Below are 23,194 nucleotides of genomic sequence, written 5' to 3'. Positions count from 1 at the left end.
GGGAAGAGGAAATAGCAGATGCAGAGGTCTGGTGCTGAGAAGGGGCTTCTGGAGCATCTGAGGAAGTGAGAGTGTAGAGAGCAGGTGGGGTGAGGCCAGATGAGGCTGACGAGGCAGCCTGGGATGAGATCCAGCAGGGCTTTGTAGGTCCTGCTAAGGACTTTGGTTCTTATTCTTTGAGCAATGGGATGCCTTTGAAGTGTGGTAAACAGGAGAAAGGAGGAGAAAAGCATTTTAAAAATCTTTATTTTTAAAACACTAGTCTGAATTCTGTGGAGAACAAATGCACTTGAGCATAGGTGTGAGTGACGGTAAGGACGTGGGAACAGCAGTTGGGAGGCTGTAGTGGCAGCCTAGAGGAGAGATGAGGTTCAGGGTTAGCAAGGACTTTAACTTTCCAAACCTACCCTCACTTCCTGTTAAATGTATTTATTTAATCCAAAAACATTGTTTTTGAAAGTTGACTTACCCCAAAAGACACAGATGCAACAAAACTTAAATTCATTCAAATGAGAAATGAAGGATGATTGAAATAAAAAGGGGTATGAGTAGAATTATACCAGATAGTTTAGGATAAAGATAATGACTGAAATCATGTATAAAACTTAGCTCTGAGCTCCTGGAAGCCTAGGCAGAAAAGGAAATAGTATAGGTCACATGATTGTTCAACAAAAAGAAGCATGCTAGTTAAGCAAGGGAAATAATCTTTTCCTTATAAACATTTAAAGTACTTTATTAAGAAGTAAAATTAAGCTGGATAGGTCCAGATTATTGAAACCCAAAACCTCAGCTCTTGAGATTATTACGTTAATCCATTTTTGGTGGTAGGCATTTCAAAAAGTAAACATTTCAGAAATATTCAGAGCTGAACTACATACATGGGTTTCTTATTTGACACCTTGTTACAGAGGGGAAGCACAAAGAGTAGAGAAAGTAGAGAAGGATAGACCAGGTAAGATGCTCATAATGCAACCTATGGGCACAAAGTAAACCCTTAATGTACTTTCTTGAGGACCTTCCCATTTGCCTTCCCAGATACTTTTTTTGTTGCCTGCTTCTGTCGCCATTTCATTTGTGTCTGTAAATACTTCTTCATGGAAGGCATCCTTCCTGCCTTGCAAGATGCATAGTCAGGGACAAAGAATGCCATGCACAGAAGTGGCATTCTTATTTCTCAGTTGTTCACATTCCAGCCAGTGAAACGTACTTCCAGAATCAAGAACCTCAAAAACAAAATCATTTCTCCTTATTTTAATGAAGTCATCCAGAGTTCCCAGCGACTCTCCTCGTGAGTTCTCTGCCCCTGGGGCTTCTTCTCCATGCTTTCCTTCCTAGCCCTGTACTTGGCCAGCAGCTTCAGCTACACTGCCTACTCTCCTGGTAAAATGTGAGGCCCAAAGGCGCAGGAGGGTCCCAGGAGAGCCAGAGAGAGCAGTACAGTAGGGAGCAAGAAGTCAGCTAAGTCCAGGTTGTTGGCATCCAAGACCTCAGCTCTTGAGATAATGGACATAATCCATTTTTGGTAGTAGGTCACATTGGTGTAGACTCCAGGAAAAGAAAGACCACATCCTGTTCCCCAGCTTGACAATCCTATCTGGATCCGTATACCATCAATATGACATGACAGAGGCCCTCCAGAATCACCCTAAGGAAGAGATAAAGGTCATGAGCATAGTGAAGAAGGACCATGAAGAGGAGAGTGGTCACAGGGGTGGAGGTTCCTTCGAATGGGGCAGTGGAGCCCATGGAGCTGTAAAAATCCGGAGGGACTGGATGGACTTCCCACTGACATGGAAATTTAGAATCATAGAATCTGAAATTGGCAGAGACCTTAGCTAAATATATCAGTAGTTTCAAAATACTCATCTGTGATTGAAAAGAAATAAATATGATGAGTTTTTCACTAAATTCATTCAGTTGAATGAACTGTCCTTATTTTTCTAATTTTAGGTTCTTATTGCCTTTTTTAGTGTTAAGATAATGCTTTCTTATATAAAATGGTGGTGATAGTAGTTGGTGATGTATCTCTCAATCTTGCTATTTTTTTGTAACAGCTTTATTGAGATATAATTCACATACTGTACAATTCACCCATTTAAAGTTCAGTTTTAGTATATTCACAGTGTTGCTCAACCATTACCACAGCCCATTTTTGTCACCCCCCAAAAAAACTCTGTACCCTTAAGCAGTCACCCTCATTTCCTCCCATTCCTTCCAGCCCTAGGCCAACCAGTTACCTACTTTCTGCCTCTGTGAATTTGCATATTATGGATATTTTGTATAAATGAAACTATATATGACCTTTTATGTCTGGCCTCTTCCACTTAGTGTACTGTTTTCAAGGTTCATCCATGTTATGTCAATAGCATGTGTAAGTACTCTATTCCTTTTTATGGCTGAATAATATTCCATTATATTGACATACCACATTTTGTTATCATCAGCTGATGGTCAGTTGGGTTGTTTTCACTTTTTGGCTATTATAAATAATGCTGCAATGAATAGTCATGTACAGATTTTTATATGGATGTATTTTTCATTTCTCTTGGGGTGTATACTTAGGAGTGGAATTCCTGGATCATATGGTAAGTCCATACTTAACCTTTTGAGGTTTTCCAGAGTGGCTGCACCATCTTACATTCTCACTAGGTATGTGAGGATTCCGATTTCTCCACATTCCTTGCCAACTCTTGTTATTATCTATTCTTGATTATAGCCATCCTCCTGGGTGTGAAGTTGTGTTTCATTGTTGTTTGACTTGTAAATAATGAATATACAGACAGGAAATTTTGGCAGAGATATAGAAAAATGCGTGTGAGAGAGAGAGAGAGGGAGGGAGGGAAGGAGGAAGTAAAACCCAAATGGTCATTCTAGAACTAAAAAATAAAATATCTGAAATAAAAATTTCACTAGATGAACTTAACAGTAAAATGTAGATGGCAGGAGAAAGAAGCAATGATTCTGAATATAGATTAATTTAAACTATCCAATTTGAAAGACAGAAAAAGGTAAAAATAAAATATCAGGGACTTGTGTGAAAATATCAAAAGTTGTAACTTACAAATTTTCTGTTTCACCCAGAAGGGGAAAAGAGAGAAATGAGGCAGAATAATAGTTGAAGAAATTATGAATGAAAATTTCCCAAGTTTTTTTTTTTTTTTTAGGTCAAGGTGAGTTTATTGTCCAAATATCCCAAGTTTTGATGAAAGGTAAAAGAGTAGATTAAAAAAACAAGTCAGTGAATCCCAAATAGGATAAAGACAAAGACAATCACACCTAGGACATGACATTCAAACTTCTAACAATCAAATATGAAGGAAAATGTATTGAAAGCCGCCAGAACAAAACACATCACACCCAGTGGAGGAAGACACAAATGATTGCTGAATTTTCATCAGACAGTTATGATCAGGAGACAATGGAATGACATCTTTTAAGTGTACAATGAAATGTTTCTTACTTCAAAAAATTAAAAACTTGGCACTTCTATGTCAACCTCTTAATATATTTATGAAAACATATGAGACTGTGAAAATCCAAGCACCAGTGGTTAGCATTGCTCTAGATCAGTAGTTGAAGAGATTAAATTAATAGATAAAGGTTAAGTGACTTATCCAGGTTAACACAAGAATTATTGTCAGAACATTTGTCTCCTGATTCCCAATTCACTGTTGTTTACAGATGGGCAAACCTGGATCCAAATTAAGATCTCATGTTAAAATAAAAAAATTTCAAGAGCAAACCCTGATCTGGCAAGTATCCTTTCTTTTCTCAAGATCACCAGCACAAATCATGCTTTCCTGGATGACCGGCTCTGTTTGTGGCAGTAGCTAACCCACCAGGTTGTAGATTTTTTCGCAATGCTGTTGTTCAATGATGGGTATTTCTGCTTCTTGGAGGATGGTAGGGTAGTCAGAATCTGTAGAGATAAATAGGAGTGAAAGGAAAAGCAGCCTGGAAAGGTACAGGGACAACATTCAGTCCTGATATGCAGACATCTCTGAATGGGAATCCAAAAGCAGAACACAGTCACTTTCCAATCGTGTTGGCTAATGGAAGAGTTTTTTTGGTACAGTTTATCTAAAACAATGGATAATTCAAAATTCTATTTGTTTGGGGCTTTTCTAATGTGCCACGTGGGTCATTCCTAATGTTCTAAATAAAGAGAAGTGCTGATATATTTTGATTAAGTAAAGATGTGAGTATTCTACAGTATTCTAAAACTTTTTCCTTTCTCATTTTTCTGCTCCCAGATCATTTCCTGTCTTTACTCTATCCTGGGAAAGAGTTGACACAACACAACACTTTAAAAACAGATTTAAAGTACTAGACTCTTTCCAACCTTACATCAGGCTTGTTAACCTCTGTTTCAGAGAGGTAATTGTGTGTTTAGATTGTTAGTATTAAAAAATAAATAAATAAATTGTTAGTATCTTTTCTTGCTGCTATAGCTAGACTCTAGGCAGGATATAAGAGTAAATAAACATATAAATAAGCAAATATTTTATTTGAAGACTTTCAGATAGTGTCTGGTTTTGTTGAAAATATTTGCCGTAGGAATGAAATGCCTAGAATATGAATATTCTGGAATGGGTACAAGAAGGTGATGTATAAAACAACCCCTTTCTCTTCCCATTCTCACCTTCATCTTCTGCTTTTCCCCATCTAGTCACCCAGCAAGAGTCTGGGATTGTCCACTGCTTTTTGACACTGGACCAGCAAATGGGCAGGATGGAAGAACTGTAGGTGACTCTAGAGAACTGCCTCAACAAGGCAATGTCTGCAGTGGTACTGTGGTGTTTGGGATGGATGACAATTCGGAACACATGATACTTCACGCCTGTATTTGAATGGCCTATGTCAATTGATCCCAGCCACACAGTATATAAGAAAGGAATCCAGCGCCTAAGGGGAAGAGAAAGAGGAGAATAAAAGTGGAGCATGCTTTTGTGCTACAGCTGGGTCAGAACAAGCTGCCTGTGTGTAGCACTAAGTCTTTAGGTAAGAAAGGAGGGTAACAGACTTGGAATTAACCAGGCTGCTTCCAACTTGGCATAGGGTTGGTTTGTCTTCTTTTCTCCTTCCCTCACTCCCTGATCACTCTTTCTTTTGTTGTCTGCTGTTTCTGTGGTCTCCTTTTATATGATTATGGCCAGAGTTTTGTCCTGTATTTTTTCCCTGGTTCTCTTATTCACCTCTACTATTCTCCGTGGTTTCAGCCATAGCCTATATGCTTAACAGTCATTGTTGTTTTATTTTCACTTTTGAGTTCTGAGCACTAGACCTTTATTTCTAAATTAAAAAATTAAAGCAAAATATAACCACCAAAGTTCATATATATGTATATATGATATATATGTAATTTAAATGTTCAGTAGTTTGATCAGATTTACAAAATAAATAACAGAAGTTCTCTGCCCTACTGCCCTCAATTCATGCTATCCAAAGGCAATCACTTTCAACTCTTAGCTCTTTCTTTTAGCATTTTCCCTAGTGTTTTCAAGAAACCCTATATATTGCCATTAATTTTTTTCTTTCAGTTTTAGAATATTGTATTCCTCCTGTAGAAGGTGAGGATTGACCCAACAATTACTGCCAACTCCCCACTTCCTTTTCACCATCCTCCTCATCTAATATAACTTTTTGTTAGATCAGTATTTAGTATGTATGTTCTTGTGACTATGAAAACATTATTCACTATGAGGCCATATTGAGTACCATAATGAGATTTCTTGCAAAACTTTTTGCTTCTCCTGGAATTAATAATGTGGTCTCACTTCTTTGTTTTTTAAGTTTTCTATGTACCTATCACTGACTCATTATTTGTTCCCCAAACTGTCTACCAGAAGTGTATATCTCTCAATATGTTGACACCTGTTAGGCTTTTTATCAATACTATCCTTTTTTAAAAAACAATTAATTAATTTTTTTGGCTGCATTGGGTCTTTGTTGCTGCGCGCGGGCTTTCTCTAGTTGCAGTGAGCGGGGTCTACTCTTCGTTGTGGTGCGCAGGCTTCTTATTGCAGTGGCTTCTCTTGTTGCAGAGCTCTAGGCGTTCAGGCTTCAGTAGTTGTGCCACACGGGCTCAGTAGTTGTGGTTCGCGGGCTCTAGAGCGCAGGCTCAGTAGTTGTGGTGCACGGGCTTAGTTGCTCCACGGCATGTGGGATCTTCCTGGACCAGGGCTCGAACCCGTATCCCCTGCATTGGCAGGCGGATTCTTAACCACTGCACCACCCGGGAAGTCTTTTTTTTTTTTTTTTTAAAGCCCTCTGCCCTCTAACTCCAACCTTGGTACTTTTCTTTATTATTTTCTTGAGGGTTTTCTTCTGTGTTGTATTCTGTTTTTTCTGGATCCCATGTTTTCCTGTCCCCGCCCCACCCTTTATTTTGGTGAAGTGCATTCTCCTATGGCTTCCTGAGAAAATGTGCATGAGGGGTAATATTTTTTCTGCTTTGTATATTTGAAAATGTCTTATTTCTCTCCCACACTTGATTGATCATTTGTAAATATGAGCAGAATTCTAAGTTGGAATTCTCTCAGCATTTTGAAGTTATTACTCTATTTTCTTTGAGCTTTCAGTTTGTTATTGAAAAGTCCTGTTGGTTTTGTTTTTTTTTTTTTAATAAATTTATTTATTTATTTATTTATTTATTTTTGGCTGTGTTGGGTTTTTGTTTCTGTGTGAGGGCTTTCTCTAGTTGCAGCGAGCGGGGGCCACTCTTCATCACGGTGCGCGGGCCTCTCACTATCGCGGCCTCTCTTGTTGCGGAGCACAGGCTCCAGACGCGCAGGCTCAGTAGTTGTGGCTCACGGGCCCAGTTGCTCCGCGGCATGTGGGATCCTCCCAGACCAGGGCTCAAACCCATGTCCCCTGCATTGGCAGGCAGATTCTCAACCACTGCACCACCAGGGAAGCCCCAGTCCTGTTGTTTTGATTTCTGGATATATGTCATCTCCTGTGGCATAACAAGTTACCACAAAGCTTAGAGGCTTAGAACAGCAAACATTTCACAGTTTCTGTGGATCAGGATCTGGGTGCCTCTGACCAGGCTGCACTCAGGGTGGGCTGCAGTGTCATCTCAAGGCCCGACTCAGGAGGGTTTATCACGTCTTCATTAGCTGTTGGCTGGAGACATCAGTTTTACGTGTGGCTCTCTCTACAGCTACTCACCACGTGGTACCTTGCTTCTCTCAGAGATTGTGTTTGTGACCCAAAGCAGCTTAAGACAAAATTCCCTGACTGGTGTTTAGGAAGTGATGTGGTGAAAAGTAAGCAAAGCTTCTAATATAGTGACTATTTTCATCATTTTTTTTTCTACCTCTATGCCCTGTCCCTAGTCCAAGATGACCTAGGTTTCCTTCTGCCTGTTCATCTTGGCACTTTCCTTAGTCTGTTGGCTCATTCATGGGTTCATTCAAATATTTATTGGGAACCTCTCTGTGTGCTAGGCACCAATCAGCTAGAACTCACCTGTGTAGGCAGTGTGCTGCTGTCAGTATCCACCTGTCACTGATGAGGGAACCTCCACAGACGTGGGACTCGCCCAAGTGCAGGCTGACCTGCCAAGGCCAGTCCTCACCACCCACAACATGGCTTGAGTATACAGGTCGTCCGCACACTAGAGAAAGAGGAAAGAGGGAAGCATGGGAATCCGGTTGTGCTGTTCTCCTGATCCCCATCTTATCATCTCCAAACTCCCATCCATTCCTGGGACCTGAGTCCTCCCGAGCCTCCATACTCCATCCTATTCCAGTTCCAAGCCCAGCAGTCTTGGGCCCAAGGGGAGACCACTCACCTGACTGCAGAGGTTTCCTTTGGAAAGAAAAGGATAGGCAAGACGCTAAAACAAATACACCGTATCATTAATATATAACAACACCTCTTATATCCAGATTCACTGAATAGAGAGGCTTTCTACCTACTTAAATTTCTCAGATTGGTGTTAAAGGCCAAATTTTTATAAATATCTACCCATTAGTGGTAATCTTGATATTACATACTTACTTACCTAACTTTTTTAGCAGCATACATGGAACATAATTTAACTTTTACTTGATGATTCACGGCTGCCATCAGGCGTATCAAGCATGTGAGGTTGTAAATACATTAATGCCTTCAGATGATTTTGAGGTTTATAAGCTATTTACTTTTGTCATGTTTTCTTGAACTGAACTAGCATTTTGCAGTATTTGTATATCTTTCTTTCTTGCTACCTGTTATCTTTTTGCTGCTCTCAGCCTACCCGGCTTTTAAATCACTGTGGGCCAGAAAAATAAGTGAACAAGCTTATTCCTGAAATCATTGACTGGCGTTTGTACTTCCAGTTCCCTCTGCCTGAAATGCTCTTTCCCTCAATCCTCTTAGCTAAATCACTCATCTCCTTCAAGTCTTTGCTCAAATAGCTTCTTCTTAGTGAAACTTTCCTTGACCACCCTATTTAAAGTGACAGTGTCCCTGTACCTTAGACGCCCCTCTCTGGTCACAGTATTTATTGCTTTCTAACCTGCCTTATAATTCACATATTTGATATGTGCATTGACTATAAGCCCCCCCAGGGGCGGGGATCTTTGTGTTTACTTCTATATCCATGAGCCTTGGACTGCTTGGGGCCTGGCACAGAGGGTCCCCTCAGGACTTTCGCAGGCCACACCATTCAGAAGTCACATCCCGTGGGTGGAGTGTCCTGTTACTCTATATGGTAACTTCTTGAGCCAAGAAACCTCTGCCTCCTCCTTTCCACTCCACCCCCAGCCTCAGGGGCTCGCCCAGCAGAAGGGGCAGCAGGAAGACGCAGCCCGCAGGGCCCATGTTTCTGTCCTCAGAGTCAGCACCTCCTGCTTTCTGGACTCAGGCTCCCAGGGCGAGGCCCGCCGGGGAGCAGCCGGAGGAGAGGGGCAGGACCAGCTTCTCCTCCTAGCTGGATCCTCGGCTTCGCCCCCTCCTCTCCTTTGGCCCTCACCCTGGCCAGGCGCTGAAGGGACCAGACTTGAGAAATGCAGCTACAGGACCCAGGGGGAGGAGCTGGGGCTCGAGGTGCCCCCGGCTGTCCAGGGAGAGCAGGGTGTCTGAGGCTTCTGCCTCCAGGGCAGGTTGGAGGGTACAGAAAGGAATGGAACCCTGTCTCTGGCAAGGAAATGAAAGATGGGCTGGATTCTTCAGAAGCTAGAAATGAAAAAAGAGGAAATTAACCCAGTACCTGGCTAATTTTTTCTAAATTTTTTTGTCTTCATCTTCATTTACAGTGTTAGCCAGAGACCGTACTGCAAGTCAGTTTTTCTGGGAAACAGACTCTAAGAGAGATTTGTGTGCAAGAAGTTTGTTGGGGAGTAGTCTTAGGATGAACACCTCGAGGGGGGATGGAAGCAGGATTGGGCAGAGGGAGAGTTGATGTAATGCATCTGCAACAGGGGCCTCAGCCATTCCCAAAGGTTGCTCTGGAGCTGGGCTGGCCCTTCAAAGATGCCCTGAACTGAGGCTAGAAGGCTGAGCCCTTGGACTTCTGAATGACTGGGTGCAGGTTACCTGCAGGGGAGGGGGCATTACCTTGGGTGAGGCGGCTCTGGCAGCAGTTCTTGGAATTGGACTTGGCTTCGAACTGTCTGCAGCCGACACTCCTGGTTGCTAGGAAAGTGAACGCTTCAGTCCTGAAGAGGGGTCTGGGCCGTGCAGCACAGCATCTGCTACAGAATTCTTCTCTGTGCCTTTTTTGTTTTCTGTACCCATAGTCTGTAGGGTAGTAGGTCTGTAGAGGCAGAATTCAGTGAAGTGTTAAAGCATGTTATTGCTGTCTTGCAGCTTAAAATTTGGGCAAGTTTGACAGAAACACATGAATAATTAAAAAAAAATAAGACCAGAAAATATAGCTGTTTGGGTAAGTGTTATTCAGTTACAAGCAACAGAGACTCAATGAAACTAGCTTAAACAGAGAGAGATTATTTTAAAGATATTGTCATGGGCTGCAACGTGTCTCCCCCCACCCCAAATTTATGTTGCGGTTCTAACCCTCAGTACCTTAGAATGTGATCGTACTTAGAGACAGTGTCTCTAAAGAGGTAATTAAGGTAAAATGAGGTCTTAGGTACATGGCTGTGGACTAAGTGTCTCTGCAGTTAAGTGCCCTTGTACATGATGAGGATGAAGGAATATGGCCAGCTAAGCTGCAGGGACTGTTGTGGTGGGGTAGATGCCACATTTGCTGTATCTCAGTACAGTAAGGTGTTTACCTCTTTCAATACATTTTTTCAGATTTTAGAAGTGAACACTTCAAAAAAAATTAATCTTCCATCTCCTTGTTTACTGTCTGCCACAGCTGTCTTTTTCAGATTTAGTTGTCTTCATTTGTGACTGCTTGGTGGGGGTGAAAATCTACTACTATTATATTTATGTTATCTCCTCCATACATTTTTAATGGTTTTTGTTTTATGCGTCCTATGTGTTGTGTGTGTGTGGTTTATCCATTCATTCTGGTTATGTGTCCACCACTAGCTGCACTTTTTATCATCATATGATGACCCTCTCAGTACTTTTCACCTTAATTTTTTCCTGAAATTAATATTGTAACCTGCAATTTTGTCCTGTTCATTTAATCAAAGAAAAGATTCCTTATTCGTATCACAATTGGTATTCCAATTAATTTACTGTATTCACAGGTAATTTTAACTATTTAGTCAACTTACTTAAATATAGCTTTTAAGAGTCAGACCTCAGTTTGAGATTTGCCTTCGAGTCATGTTTGGAGTAAAGATCATCTTTTTTGCAAAGTTACTAAAGGTCTGAACAGGTCTTTCTGTTGATTTATCAAAGGAACAAAATTTGACCAGACACTCCTTTCCCTCTGAGGGTCCTGTGGTTGTCCTAGACCTTTGGACTTTTTATATCCCTGGACAAATCTGCGGTCGCTGAAAACTCTTTACATATTAATTGGGTCATTCACACGATCTTTTTTCCCTTTTGCTTAAATGTTTTGTGAAAATGTATTTTTGGTTCTAATTTAGTTGGAAATAAACTTTATTGTAACTAAGATATGAGCTCCTTACTATTAAAATTGGAAGTAAAAGGAAAGAATTAAATAGCTATCTTGCTTTTCCTGTCCAAACTGTAGTTCAGGGTAACAAAACGGGCTTAGTTGATGAGGGAAGAATTTCAGCTAATAAATTCTTACTGGTTGGAGTGATAGAATTTGAAAGCAATACTTACAGCTCTTTATGAGATAATTGATTCAGGGGATGATTATCAGTAGTTGAAAGTTTTAGATGAAACAGCTCAGGCTGTTACTATTTGAATGCTCTGTTCAATCTTAACATCATGAAAAGTGGGTTAAGGCAGACATGAGCCTCCTGATGTGACGTAATGTGAAGGAATATCCAATGAAGTTTTCATGTCAAAAAAATGAAACCTGAATCTCTAAAGCTACTTCCACTTATAGCAAATACAGGGGATGAAGGAGTAAGTTAAATTACAAGGCCAAGGAAGTTAACAGTCACATCCAGAATGTGGGACATTTTATAAAACAGCTAACACTGGTTTCTATAACAAGTCAATGGTATGAGGGTACAAAGGGAGGGAAACTCCTCTAGGTGAAAAGAAACATAAGAGTCATAAGTGTGTGGCCCCTGTTTGGATCCTGATTTAGCAAATCAACTCTAAGAAGACATTTTGATACAAGCAAGGAAATTTGATAATTAACTGGGTATTAGATGTTATGAAGGAAATATTGTTAATCTTGATGGGTGTAATAATGATATTGAGTTATGTAAGAAAATGTCCATTTTTAAAGAGACAGTTGGAACCTATGAGTCCTTTCTAAATCTAAGCTAAACTCTTCTATCATATTGGAGAAATCGCCTTTGGTTTTCAGCCCACAGAGCTATGCTGTCATTTTTTTTTTTTTTTTTTTTTTTTATAGTATAGCCACTTTGGAAGTCAGTTTGGCAGTTTTTATTTTATTTATTTATTTATTTTTGGCTGTGTTGGGTCTTCGTTTCTGTGCGAGGGCTTTCTCCAGTTGTGGCGAGCGGGTGCCACTCTTCATCGCGGTGCGCGGGCCTCCCACCATCGCGGCCTCTCTTGTTGCGGAGCGCAGGCTCCAGATGCGCAGGCTCAGTAGTTGTGGCTCACGGGCCTAGTTGCTCCATGGCATGTGGGATCTTCCCAGACCAGGGCTCGAACCCGTGTCCCCTGCATTAGCAGGCAGACTCTCAACCACTGCGCCACCAGGGAAGCCCTATGCTGTCATTTTTATGGGGAAGACTGCATGACCTTAGGCAAGTCACCTTTCCCCTAAGGCCTGTGTTTTCCCGTTGTACCGCGAAGGCACTGGAATCAGCTGATGATCTCAAAAGTGTCTTTGCAGATGTAACATTGAATTTTGACTTCCTTATCTATTTACCTGTATTTACTTATCTTTATTACCTCCATTACTCCTCTACAAATATTTCATTATTGTTGGGTTAGCAATCAAGAAATGTGTTGGGTCTGCCATTTTAATGCCCCCTTGCTTCTTCTAAGATAAGGAAGTACCAAGGAGTTGGAAGTGAGAGAGCAGGTGCTTGATGTCCACTCTAGAGATTTTCCTGAAGACAGCTCTTACAGCTTTCTGCCTTCTCTTCATGGCCTGTCTCGAGGTCCTAGAGTCTCTGTTCCCAGATCATTACCCTGTTATCATTAACGTTATCTTTAAATACCTCTACCATACACAATAACTGTTGGTTTGGGAAATGGCCATGTGGTGGTGTTGGTAAGAGCTTTATTGCTTGCCATGTGGCTGTTGCCTAGTTACAACCTTTTCATCTCAGCAAAATGGGAATAATAATACCTCACAAGATTTTGGTAGGAATTAAATGAGATAGAGGACAAGTACTTAGCTTGCGTTTAGGCTATTTAAGCACAAAATATAAATAGTAGCTGCTGTTTTTATTATTGTTTTTGTTGAACTGATATCCTAGTTTTAAGTACTAACTTAATTCTGGGCAAACAGGTCGTCTTGGTGATGGCTTAGATTGATGTGAATGGTGCCTGTAGACCAGGATTTCTCAGCCTTGGCACTGTTGACGTTTGGGGCCAGATGATTCTTTCCTGTGGGGGCTGTCCTGTGCATTGGAGGACGTTAAGCAGCATCTCTGGCCTTAACCTGCTGGATGCCAGGAGTACCACCCATCCCTAGTGGTGACAACCAAAAATGTCAAGTGTCCCCTGGGGTTGGGGTGGGGAGCAGAATCACCCTTGGTTGAGAACCACTGCTGTAGAGTAAGGATGCCACTTCAGGGTGCAGTCTTCTCTTGAACACCCTGAGAATAAAACAGGGATGACAGTAGATTTGCAAGTCTTGTAGGGTTTTTTTTTGTTTTTTTTTGTTTTTTTGGCCGCAGCTTGCGACACGTGGGATCTTAGTTCCTGCATGCCAGGGATCAAATCTGCACCCCCTGCAGTGGCATCTTAACCACTGGACCACCGGGGAAGTCCCCAAATTTTGTAGCTTTTTATCTGTAGTTCCAGGAAGGGCAAATGGATTCCATTGTCTCTTTTCTAATTCAATCCATCAGATCTATCTATTATATTGATCTGAAAATGAATAATGAATAAATGAATAAATGAAAATGAATAAAATGAATACATCTCTTTATAAAATGAGTAAATCTCTTTCTAAAATTCTCCTAAAGAATAACTAATTTCTCACTGTTTGATTCCACTTACACGAGGTACCTAGAATAGTCTAGTCAAATTCATGGAGTCAGAAAGTACACTGGTAGATGCCAGGGGTGGGGAGGGGGAATGGGGAGTTAGTGTTTCATGGAGACAGAGTTTCAGTTTAGGAAGGTGAAAAATTCAGGAGATGGATGATGGAGAGAGTTGCACAACAAGGTGAATGTACTTAGTGCCACTGAACTGTACAGTTAAATATGGTTAAAATAGTATATTTTCTATTATGTGACTTTTACCACAATAAAAAAACATTAAAAAAAAAAGCATAATTGATTTCTCTAGCACATGTGTAGCAGCAACAGACACCTATGCCCTCTATTAAAAGATCCAGTTTGGTCTTTGTTCTTGAACTTGGACAGGAAACTTTCAGTCCAGCTGTAGTTCCACTAACCAGTGTGTCCTGGAACTAGTCCATATACTTGGCCTCTGTTATGTCAGGGCCAAGGCCTGGACAGCCTTTGAGGGACAGCCCTCTTCCTCCTCTCGCTCTCCACCTTGTTGTCCAGTCTACGGTTTCCCTCGCCTGCACTCCCCTTCTCCACAGGGACTGATCCTGCTCGGATCTCCATCCTACTTGCCCTGAGTCCTACTGCCCTTTAACTAGTTCCCCTCGGCAAGAGTTGGTCCTGTTCTTTTGATCACTAAAATAAAATATTTTTATGTTTATTCACTTATACTAAATGAATTCTTCTTTTCCGTTTTGACAGCTAGCCTTCTACAGTCTATTGCTTTCATTTTGTTATTTAGAAAATAAGATTCGATACTTTCTGTTTGCGACACTATAATAGATGCTGTTAGAAGAGCGAGAAGATGACTAGAACAGCAGTTTCTCTTCTCAAGGTTGTTCTTATCTATTCAGAAGAAGTAAAGCTGTGTGCACTCAAATAATTACAGATGGAGACTGGAGTATAATAAGAGGTACAAATAACTAGAACCAAAGGGCAGATGTTATTTTGGCATTGTATAAGGAAGATCTTTATTAGAGCTTTCTAACAGTGAATGGAGGTAATTTGGTATAGTGGAAAGAGCCAAATCTTTTGAGTCAGACAGTCCAGGGTCAATCTGTTTAATCAAATATTAGCTGTGTGATCTTAGGCAAGTTACTTAACCTCTCTGATCCTCAGTTGTTTTTGTGTGTGTGTTTTCATTTGTAAAAGTGGAATAAATAATACCTTCTTGAGTTGTTAGGACAAAATAAGATGATTTTTAAAGTGGCCCGCATAGTAACTGATAGAAGGCATAAGTAACTACAAGTTCCTGCCATAGTTAGAGGTAAGATAAAATGGCATGACCCTCAGAGAATCCACTTTGGCAGGCAGTATGACTAGGCTGAAGTCATCTCAATCTAGGCTCTGGACCCTTAGCTTTTTAGCTTCTGAAATTCCTGTCAGAGCACCTAGAAGAGATCAAATTCAAGAGACTGACTCACTAAAATTTAAGAGACTTGTATATGAACCAGAATGTTGATTTGCAATGAGGACTATTCATTTTTATCATTTGGAATTTGCATTTTTCCCAACCAGGGCACACCTTCTCGATATTGAGTAGGGAAACCAAATTAGTAGGTGGGTGGTGGTTTGAAGAGTCTTCGGATCAGAACAAGTGGAAGTGGCAAATCTCCACAAGCATTTCACTCACTAGGAGGAAATATCCCTTCTTCACAAAAACTGGGTGAAACAGTGCTTCTCCATAACAGAACATGTTTTTCTAAATAAATACAAAGTTTATATTCATCAGAGTCTCTCTTCCTTTACAGCCTAGGGTCTGATGAACACAGAGTTGTCTGGCTTTTGCTTTCTTAGATTCCATGCTGACCATTCCCCTTCCTAATGAGGTTTTTCTTCAGTTTAGTGCCGAATACTGTTGATTACACTTAAGCATTCTCAGGTATGATCTTATTCCTGGTATGCTGCTTTGAGATTATACCCAAACCTCCAAGTTTAGCTTATTCCTAAAACACATAAGACCTGTATTTACTGAAATTTTGGGCATCCTTTCTACAGAAAACGATCTCCTTCCATCTCACCCATTTTGTGTATATTTTACTGTTAAGTTTCAGTTTTAGAGGATTCTGGTGGGCAAGTGGTGGGACAGTGCCATGTAGTGAAAATAGTTCCCTTTCCTTCATTACCAAAAGTTAGTTAGTTAGTTAGTTAGATAGTTAGTTTTCCAGTTCTATGATATTAAGAAGCGTAAGATCATCCGTCGTGTCTGTGAAACAAGCAAACATGCCTTGAGCTGAGAGTTGTATCAAAGAACTTGTAAGGTGCCTTCCAACTATTTTATGATTCTAAAACCTGCTGTTATCTCTTTGTTGGATTTCTTGGCTTTAGTATCTAGATCCATCCTCTTCGCTCACATTCTTTTATCATTTTTTACTTATTTAGCATCTCACATGTTTAATAGGTTTATCTCTTCTTTTGCCAAAGCATTTTCACAGTGTCAATTATGCCTTGCTTCCAATTCTGTAGTGTTGTCATCTAAAAAAAATTCTGAGAAGATCTTATTAACATGAATAGTGTTCCTTTGAGAATAAATTGTAATCAATCTTTGAATCCTGCTTATACTTTGTATAATTTTTGCATTTGGAAAATTAATTTTTTTCAAAGTTCTTACTATTTTCTTTGTATGTATGGAAAACTTTTTAATGGCCCAGATTTAATTTCCTTATTTTTATGTAATTATCTTATCTTTGCAGTTATTAATGAAAATTTTCATTCTCAAACAGTGATTTTATTGGTATTTAATGAAATTTGAGCAAGGGATGATCATTTTGCTGCTGTTCATTCCACCATCTTGCCCAAACTCCTTCTAATCATTTTTCACTATTATTTGTTGAGTAATATAGAGTATCCTGTATTATTTTAATCAGTATCTTATGAAATCCATAAATCAACTCACTGCTGGCCAGCGTCAGATCCCATGTTCCTAACTACCCTTTGTATACATATACCACAGGCGCAGGAAAAGGATGGGGATAAAGCAGCCATACGTGTCTTATATGAGACATGTTCTTGGACCCCTCTCTGGTCGCAGGATATTGCAAGTTGGATATCTCTCTAATAAACACCTTCCCTAACCCCAGTGCACCTCTGAGCACAACCATGAAGTGCTCTTAGTGGGTGGGGTGAACAGGAGACTCCGAAGGCATTCTCCCCGAAAACCTCAATTTAAACCCGCCCCCATGCCTCTGCTTAATCTGTGACCACTAAACACAGTCAGTTTTCGCCTCCCAGCTCCTTAATCCAGACCCTTCCCTTATTGCACTTACAGAAGGCAGCCTTTGAGACGCCCTCAGTGATTCTTAACAGCTCACTTCTGAAGAATAGAATACAATGGAAGTAATGAGATGTCAGTTTTGAGATTAGTCGTAGAGAGACTATAGCTTCCATTTGGGGTATTCTCTCTTGCTTTATCTTGTATCACTCACCCTGCCCCAAGGCAGCCCTGCAGAGAGGCCCCGTGTGAGTGAGCTTGAAGCAGGTCCTTTCCAGTTGAGCTTGGAGGTGACTACAATTTACAGCAGCAGCCTCTTGAAACACCCTGAGCCAGAACTACCTGGCTAGGCCCTCCCTGATTACTGACCCACAGACACCGAGAGATAGTAAACATTTGCTGTCTTCAGCCGTTATGCTTTGGGGTAATTTGTTATACAGCAGTAGATAGCCGATACACTTGCCTAGGCTCCTTTTGCCTGGCGTGCTTCAACTGAAACCTTCTAATCTTCTGAGTCCCTGCTTTTTCTTCAGAACCCAGTCTAGTCCCAGACTGGGTGGTTTTCATCTTGACTTCAGCCAAGGGCACACTAGTTAACCTCTCTGTACCCTAGCTACTTCTTCTTTAGAATGTGAGGAATTGGTTGGGTCAGGTGATTTCCAGATCCCTTTCAGCCCTAAAGTTCTTTGCTTCTGTATTTCCCCAGGCCCTGACTCCATTTTCATTAAAAAATAAATAAATAAATAAATGAATATGAGAAGTAATAGTTAGAACCAACCAAACTTTATTCATGCCGGGGACCTTGCTTCCCAGGTTGACCTACAGGAGACAAGGCAGCAAGCAGACTGGGCTCCTGGGGGCTGCACCCAGAGGTAGCAGAACTGCATCTGTCTTGCTGAAGCTTCAGAATCTCCTCAAAATCCTCAACTTCTAGAATTTCCACTTTCTCCGTCATTCTTAATTGCCACTTCACCTTGGCCATACTGACCTCAGCCAGTTAGGGTAGCCCTGGGAAAATGAGAGGCAGAAGCACAACAGGGAAGAGCCCGGAGAAGTCCGGCCTGAGGTCAGCGTGCGAGATGGCTGACTTCTCATTCCAAGACTTGTAGAAACTGATGTTTGTAAATACTCCAGGCTCATTGGTTCCGATGCAGTTTGATTCCCAGCTCACCACTCCTGCCAGGACCCAGAAATCCTCCACTTTACACGTCAGGGGATCTCCTCTACTGCCCTGGGGGAGAGAGGAAAGATGGCTGGACCATGCATGGGGCAAAGGGAGAGACTCCAATAATTTAGCCACGAGCGGTGGAGTTAGGGCCTATCCAGACACTTCTGGGTTCACACAAGGACCCCGAAGCTGCGAGACATGGAGGAAGCACACTGGGGAATGGAAGGGCTCTGAAAGGTGCCTATAGGATGGATTCTTACTATGCACTGATTGTCTGCCCCACTGGGAGCCTGGAGCAGATCATGGCTTCACTGATGGGCTCGACTCCATGCAACGAGCTTTCTTACTATAGCAGTTATTGCATGTCTGGAGATCACTGAGGGGCACTTTTAGCTCCTTCAGTGTATAAGATGGTTTCATAGCTGTAAGGTCAAAAAGAGTCAAAGTTGTCTTAAAAAATTAGGAAGCAACTTTCAGCCATGGATAGAGCTTTCATGCCTTTGATTTTCAGGGATAGCTCTGATTTCAAGTTTCTGCCCCCATAACAGGCAGCACTCTGATTTCTGGTTTGGCAAATGGTCTAAAGGCTGAGTTCCCTGGGTCTGAACAAGACTGATGGCAGTTGCTCCTGCTGTACCACAAAAAACAGAAGAATCTTTTGATTCAGAAAAACCTAAAATCATGAAAGATGTAGGATTAAGTTGTTTGGCTTTGGAATATATTTTTATATTCCATAGAACATAAGAAGGTGGATCTAATGGATTAAGAAGAATCAAGACTATTGAGGGCTTCCCTGGTGGCACAGTCATGAAGAATCTGCCTGCCAATGCAGGAGACACGGGTTCGAGCCCTGGTCTGGGAAGATTACACATGCCGCGGAGCAACTAAGCCTGTGCACCACAACTACTGAAGCCCACGTGGCTAGAGCCCGTTCTCTGCAACAAGAGAAGCCACTGCAATGAGACGCCTGTGCACCACAATGAAAAGTAGCCCCCGCTCGCTGCAACTAGAGAAAGCCTGCATGCAGCAATGAAGACCCAATGCAGCCAAAAATAAAAATAAATAAATTAAAAAAAAAAAAAGGACTATTGATACATAGCCCTACTCTCCTAGTCTGACTTGGGACCTGCTGAGCACTCTTAACTTTCCTGGATCCATCTTTGTGTCTACTTCCCCCTACCCACCTACCCACACACACTCTACCCAGGTGCCGAAGGAGAACTGACAACTCTCCTTAAATTCATTGCCCTGTCCTTTTTACTTTTAATAAGGTCTTAGTAGTAGTGTGAAACAAGAGCAGAAGCAGATGTAAATAAGCAAAGCAATTACAGCAGCAGAAGTATGAAGGAGGCAGAGGGAAGCTGGGGGTCGAGGAGAACTGAAGTCCGCAGTACCTCGGATTAATTGCCAGAGAGCGAGAGCGCACTGTATCTGGTGCCAGGAGTGGGATAGAGAGTAGGGGGAGGGACTGTCAGTGGAGGAAACAGCTCAGAAAGTCTACTTATCCTCACATTGGGATACCCCAGAATTGCCCCATCCAGTCACCCAGCAGGAGGTTGAGTTCTTCAGCTGGACTGCCGATGAAGGGAGGCAGATGGACAGGACAGTGGGGCCAAAGGAAACCAGGTGGGCCAGTTCTGCCACAGCAATGGCGCTGGATGCATTTCTCTGGAAGTCGGGGTACGGAACAATCCTGGACACGGTGATGATCATCGTTTTGGAGTCTTGGTGACCAGAGACCTGAAGTGACCCCACCAATACCTTGTATTTTCTGGTGTCCTTAGACCTGAGAAGAAGAGGAGCAGAACAAGTACCGTGGGTTTCTTGTGACTCTGTCATGGAGTGTCACAGCAGAGCCCAGAGTTCTGGAGGTTGTATTTTTTGTCTAGCTCTTCCTAAGCATATGTTCCTTCAATAAGTGCTGAGCATCGCCTGAAAATATAAATGAGACTTAGACATGATCTGGCCCTCACAGGGCTTTTGGTCTCAAGGATGGTGTGTGTGTGTGTGTGTGTGTGTGTGTGTGTGTGTGTGTGTGAGAGAGAGAGAGAGAGAGAGAGAGAGAGAGGGTGGAGGAGAGGGAGGGAGAGAGAGAGAGAACACACAAGTAAACAGGTATAAAATTTTAAATTGTGATAAATTTTATGAAGAAAACAGGATTTTGAGGTAGAGAGTAAAAGATGGGAGAAGAGCCTATGAATTGGTGATCGGGGAAGGTCTCGTTGAAGAGGTAACTTTTCAACTGAGTCCCACAAGGTGGGAGTCAGCCATGAGAAGAGCTATAAGGAAGAGCATTCCAGAGGGAATAGCGTATGCAAAGGCGCTGAGCGTAAGAAAGAGCTTGGCAGTTTCTAGGAACTGAAGTATACCTGGAGTAGAATGGGATGATGTTAGGGAAATGAGCAGATACCTGGCAATTCATGGCTTATAGGTTTTATTCTAGGTGCATGAGCAGCGACTGGAGGATTTGAAGGAGGGAATGACATGATCCTGCCTCTGACTTTTAAAAAAAATCACTTTGTTGTGTGTATGAAGGTAGCAAAACTTACTTTGCTATTGCAGTGGGCCAGAACATTTGTGCTGGAGTCAAAGTATTCTGTGGAAGTAAAACTGAAGAATTGGTGTGTGCGGTGAATATGAAGGGTGAGGGAAAGTGAGGCTTCATATTTCTGGCTTGAGCAACTGGCTGTGTTGTTGAATGAGATGGGAAGAAAGGGAGAGAAAAGGTTTGGGGATATTGCTGGTGGTAGAATTGTAGTTCTCTTTTCATTACATCATCTTTGAGATACCAGTGAGATATCTGAATGGAAATGCATCAGAATTAGAGTGTGGGGCTGGTGATGTAAATGTGGATGTTAACAAATCTATGACATTTTAAACCATGGGAATAGATGAGGCCACCTAGGGAGAGTGAAGAGGGCTCAGAACTGTGCATCCAGAGTGGTGTGAGGATGTGGGCATGCAGTAGAGGGAGTGGCTCTCCCTGGGGAATGTCTCCTTGGGTAGAGAATTAGATGGGGGGTGGCGGGGGTGTGTGACATTTTCTAGGCACTCATTTCAGTCAAGATGATTGTCAGATGTAAAGAAACCCGAAGTCTCAGAGTAGTCGTATTGAGCTGAGAGCTAGGGCAGGAAACATTTGGACCCACTTCTTAGGCACAGATACTGTATTGGGCAGTGCAAGGTAAACTCCTCTCTGACCTCAGCTCAGGAGGTCCAGTCACCCTCGTCCCTGATGGGTCTGCCCGAAGCAAGGCCCCGCACTCACCAGAAGCAGCTTGCCACTGTCAGTACCCACTGCTTTCAGATGAGGGTGGCCACACAGATGTGAAACAAGCCCTGGCGGTTGCTGACCTGCCAGGGCCACTGCCCCACGTTGGCCTCCGTGCCTGAGGCAGTGCCAGGTAAGACCGCGGGCCGCCCACACACTGCGGACAAAGAGGAGAAAGTCCTGGGAGGCCTGCCCCCTCCCCACACTGGTGTCCCCTCCTCCCTCCTCCTTCGCCCCATCCCCCCGCGCCCCCCCCATGCTGGCCCTGGCTAGGGCGCCTTACTTGACGTCACGAGATTCTTTGGTTCCTCCTCATCTGTGCCTAGAAAGAGAAAAGGTGGACGGTGGGGACACCCAGGACGGCTTCTTATTGCCGAGGGCGGCCCACACCCCAGGCCCTGTGCAACCCCCGCCTGGGACTCTTCTCACCCCAGGGGTTCACCTGAGATCCCCAGCAGAAGGGGCAGCAGGAAGACGCAGCCCGCAGGGCCCATGTTTCTGTCCTCAGAGCCAGCACTTCCTGCCTTCTGGACTCAGGCTCCCAGGGCGAGGCCCGCCCCGGGGTGGGGGGGAGGCGGGGGGGGAGAGGGACGGGGCCCGCTTCTCCTCCTGGCTGGATCCTCGGCTTCGCCCCCTCCTGTCCTTTGGTCCTCACCCTGGCCAGCCCGGATACTGAACGGTGCAGCTGCAGGACCCAGGGGGCGGAGCTAGGGCCCGAGGCGCCGCCTGGTGTCCGGGCAGAGCAGGGTGCCTGGGCTTCCTGCCTGTGGGGGGAGGGGGGGCCGTTGGGGGAGGGCGCTGGAAGGAGCAGGGCTCACACAGTGCAGAGACCCCGGTGTGGGCCGAGACCAGGCTCCCAGGCTCGCTCTGCCACATCTCAGGGACTTGCCCTAGTTGCTCCCATCTTCTCCCCCGCCCCCCGGCCGAGGGTGACAGTCCCGGGCAGGTCCCTGAGCTTGGGTCGCGAAGGGCTGTGCAGAGGGCTGCCCCAAGTCCTTGGCCTCGAGAACGGCTACGGGACTGACAGGAGAAGATACAAAAGAGGAAATAAGCCGGTCAGTTAGCTGACCAATGTGTCCTGCTTTCTCACTTTCCCTTTGCTGCTTCAATCTCTACCTGTTGTAACTGGTTCCTTGCCTCCCTAAGTCAGGGAATATTTATTGGATGTTTATTGTGCACAAGGAGCAGGACCTATAAAGGGGCATGAATCATGGGGGTGCCTGCCCCCCAGGAGCTGACAGTCTAGTCCGAGAGAGGCGGAGTAAGGAAGTAACCCTGGAGGTTTTGCCTTATGATTGGTACCCTGTTCATTACAAAAGGAGGGGCGGGTAGCTCTGAGACCCGAGGGCAGAGCGCTGGGTCCTGGTCCAGAGTGTTGAGCCTCTTTTCCTGGCTCCACCACAGACTGGTTTTGAGAACTTTTAAAGTTAGACGAGACACAGAACCTAAGTGCTGAGCAAGTGTTGCTGCTGTTTTTAAAAACATGGCAATGCTGAGACAGTTATTGAGACTCTAACGTTCCATGCCTGTTGCTTGGCACAGGAGGGCATCATGGGTACATAAAATGAACGGGATTAGAAAGCCTGTGGGAGTAAGGGGGAGCTTATACTTGCAAATATAAAGAATGGGATTATTACAGTTACTGAAATCAAGAATTTATTTAACTTGAAGCTTTCAAGATCAAGGTGTGGGGAAAAAAAAAAGATGAACTACATAGCTCACATCATCTGATAATAGGAACCATATTCTTTAGTCAGGAGATAACTTTTTCCCCCTTGGCAATTAATTCAATGAGTTTGTTACAATAGTATAAAAAGCACATTTATAGGTGACTA

The 23,194-nt window shown here is 43.0% G+C and overlaps 2 protein-coding genes and 1 long non-coding RNA gene across 9 annotated transcripts in view; 1 reads left to right on the top strand and 2 right to left on the bottom strand.

Annotated features, from left to right (window-relative positions):
* Positions 1-23,194, top strand: part of SH3D19 (SH3 domain containing 19) — a 180,480-nt gene that overhangs the window by 22,490 nt on the left and 134,796 nt on the right. The window lies entirely within an intron of this gene.
* PRSS48 (serine protease 48) lies at positions 1,261-8,811 on the bottom strand. Its single transcript, XM_057547120.1, is given in 7 exon segments — positions 1,261-1,328; positions 1,331-1,379; positions 1,382-1,645; positions 3,744-3,919; positions 4,643-4,905; positions 7,474-7,627; positions 8,766-8,811. Coding segments are annotated over 7 exon segments (1,020 nt in total).
* Positions 17,687-21,920, bottom strand: LOC130708240 (uncharacterized). Its single transcript, XR_009008356.1, has 5 exons — positions 21,802-21,920; positions 21,643-21,681; positions 21,357-21,516; positions 19,600-19,874; positions 17,687-18,151 (listed from the first exon to the last, which is right to left on the bottom strand). It is a non-coding gene; the product is annotated as an uncharacterized LOC130708240 (long non-coding RNA).

This window comes from Balaenoptera acutorostrata, chromosome 5, assembly GCF_949987535.1.
Source record: "Balaenoptera acutorostrata chromosome 5, mBalAcu1.1, whole genome shotgun sequence".
Taxonomy (NCBI): Eukaryota; Metazoa; Chordata; class Mammalia; order Artiodactyla; family Balaenopteridae; genus Balaenoptera; species Balaenoptera acutorostrata.
This window is presented reverse-complemented; position numbering and strand designations above follow the sequence as displayed.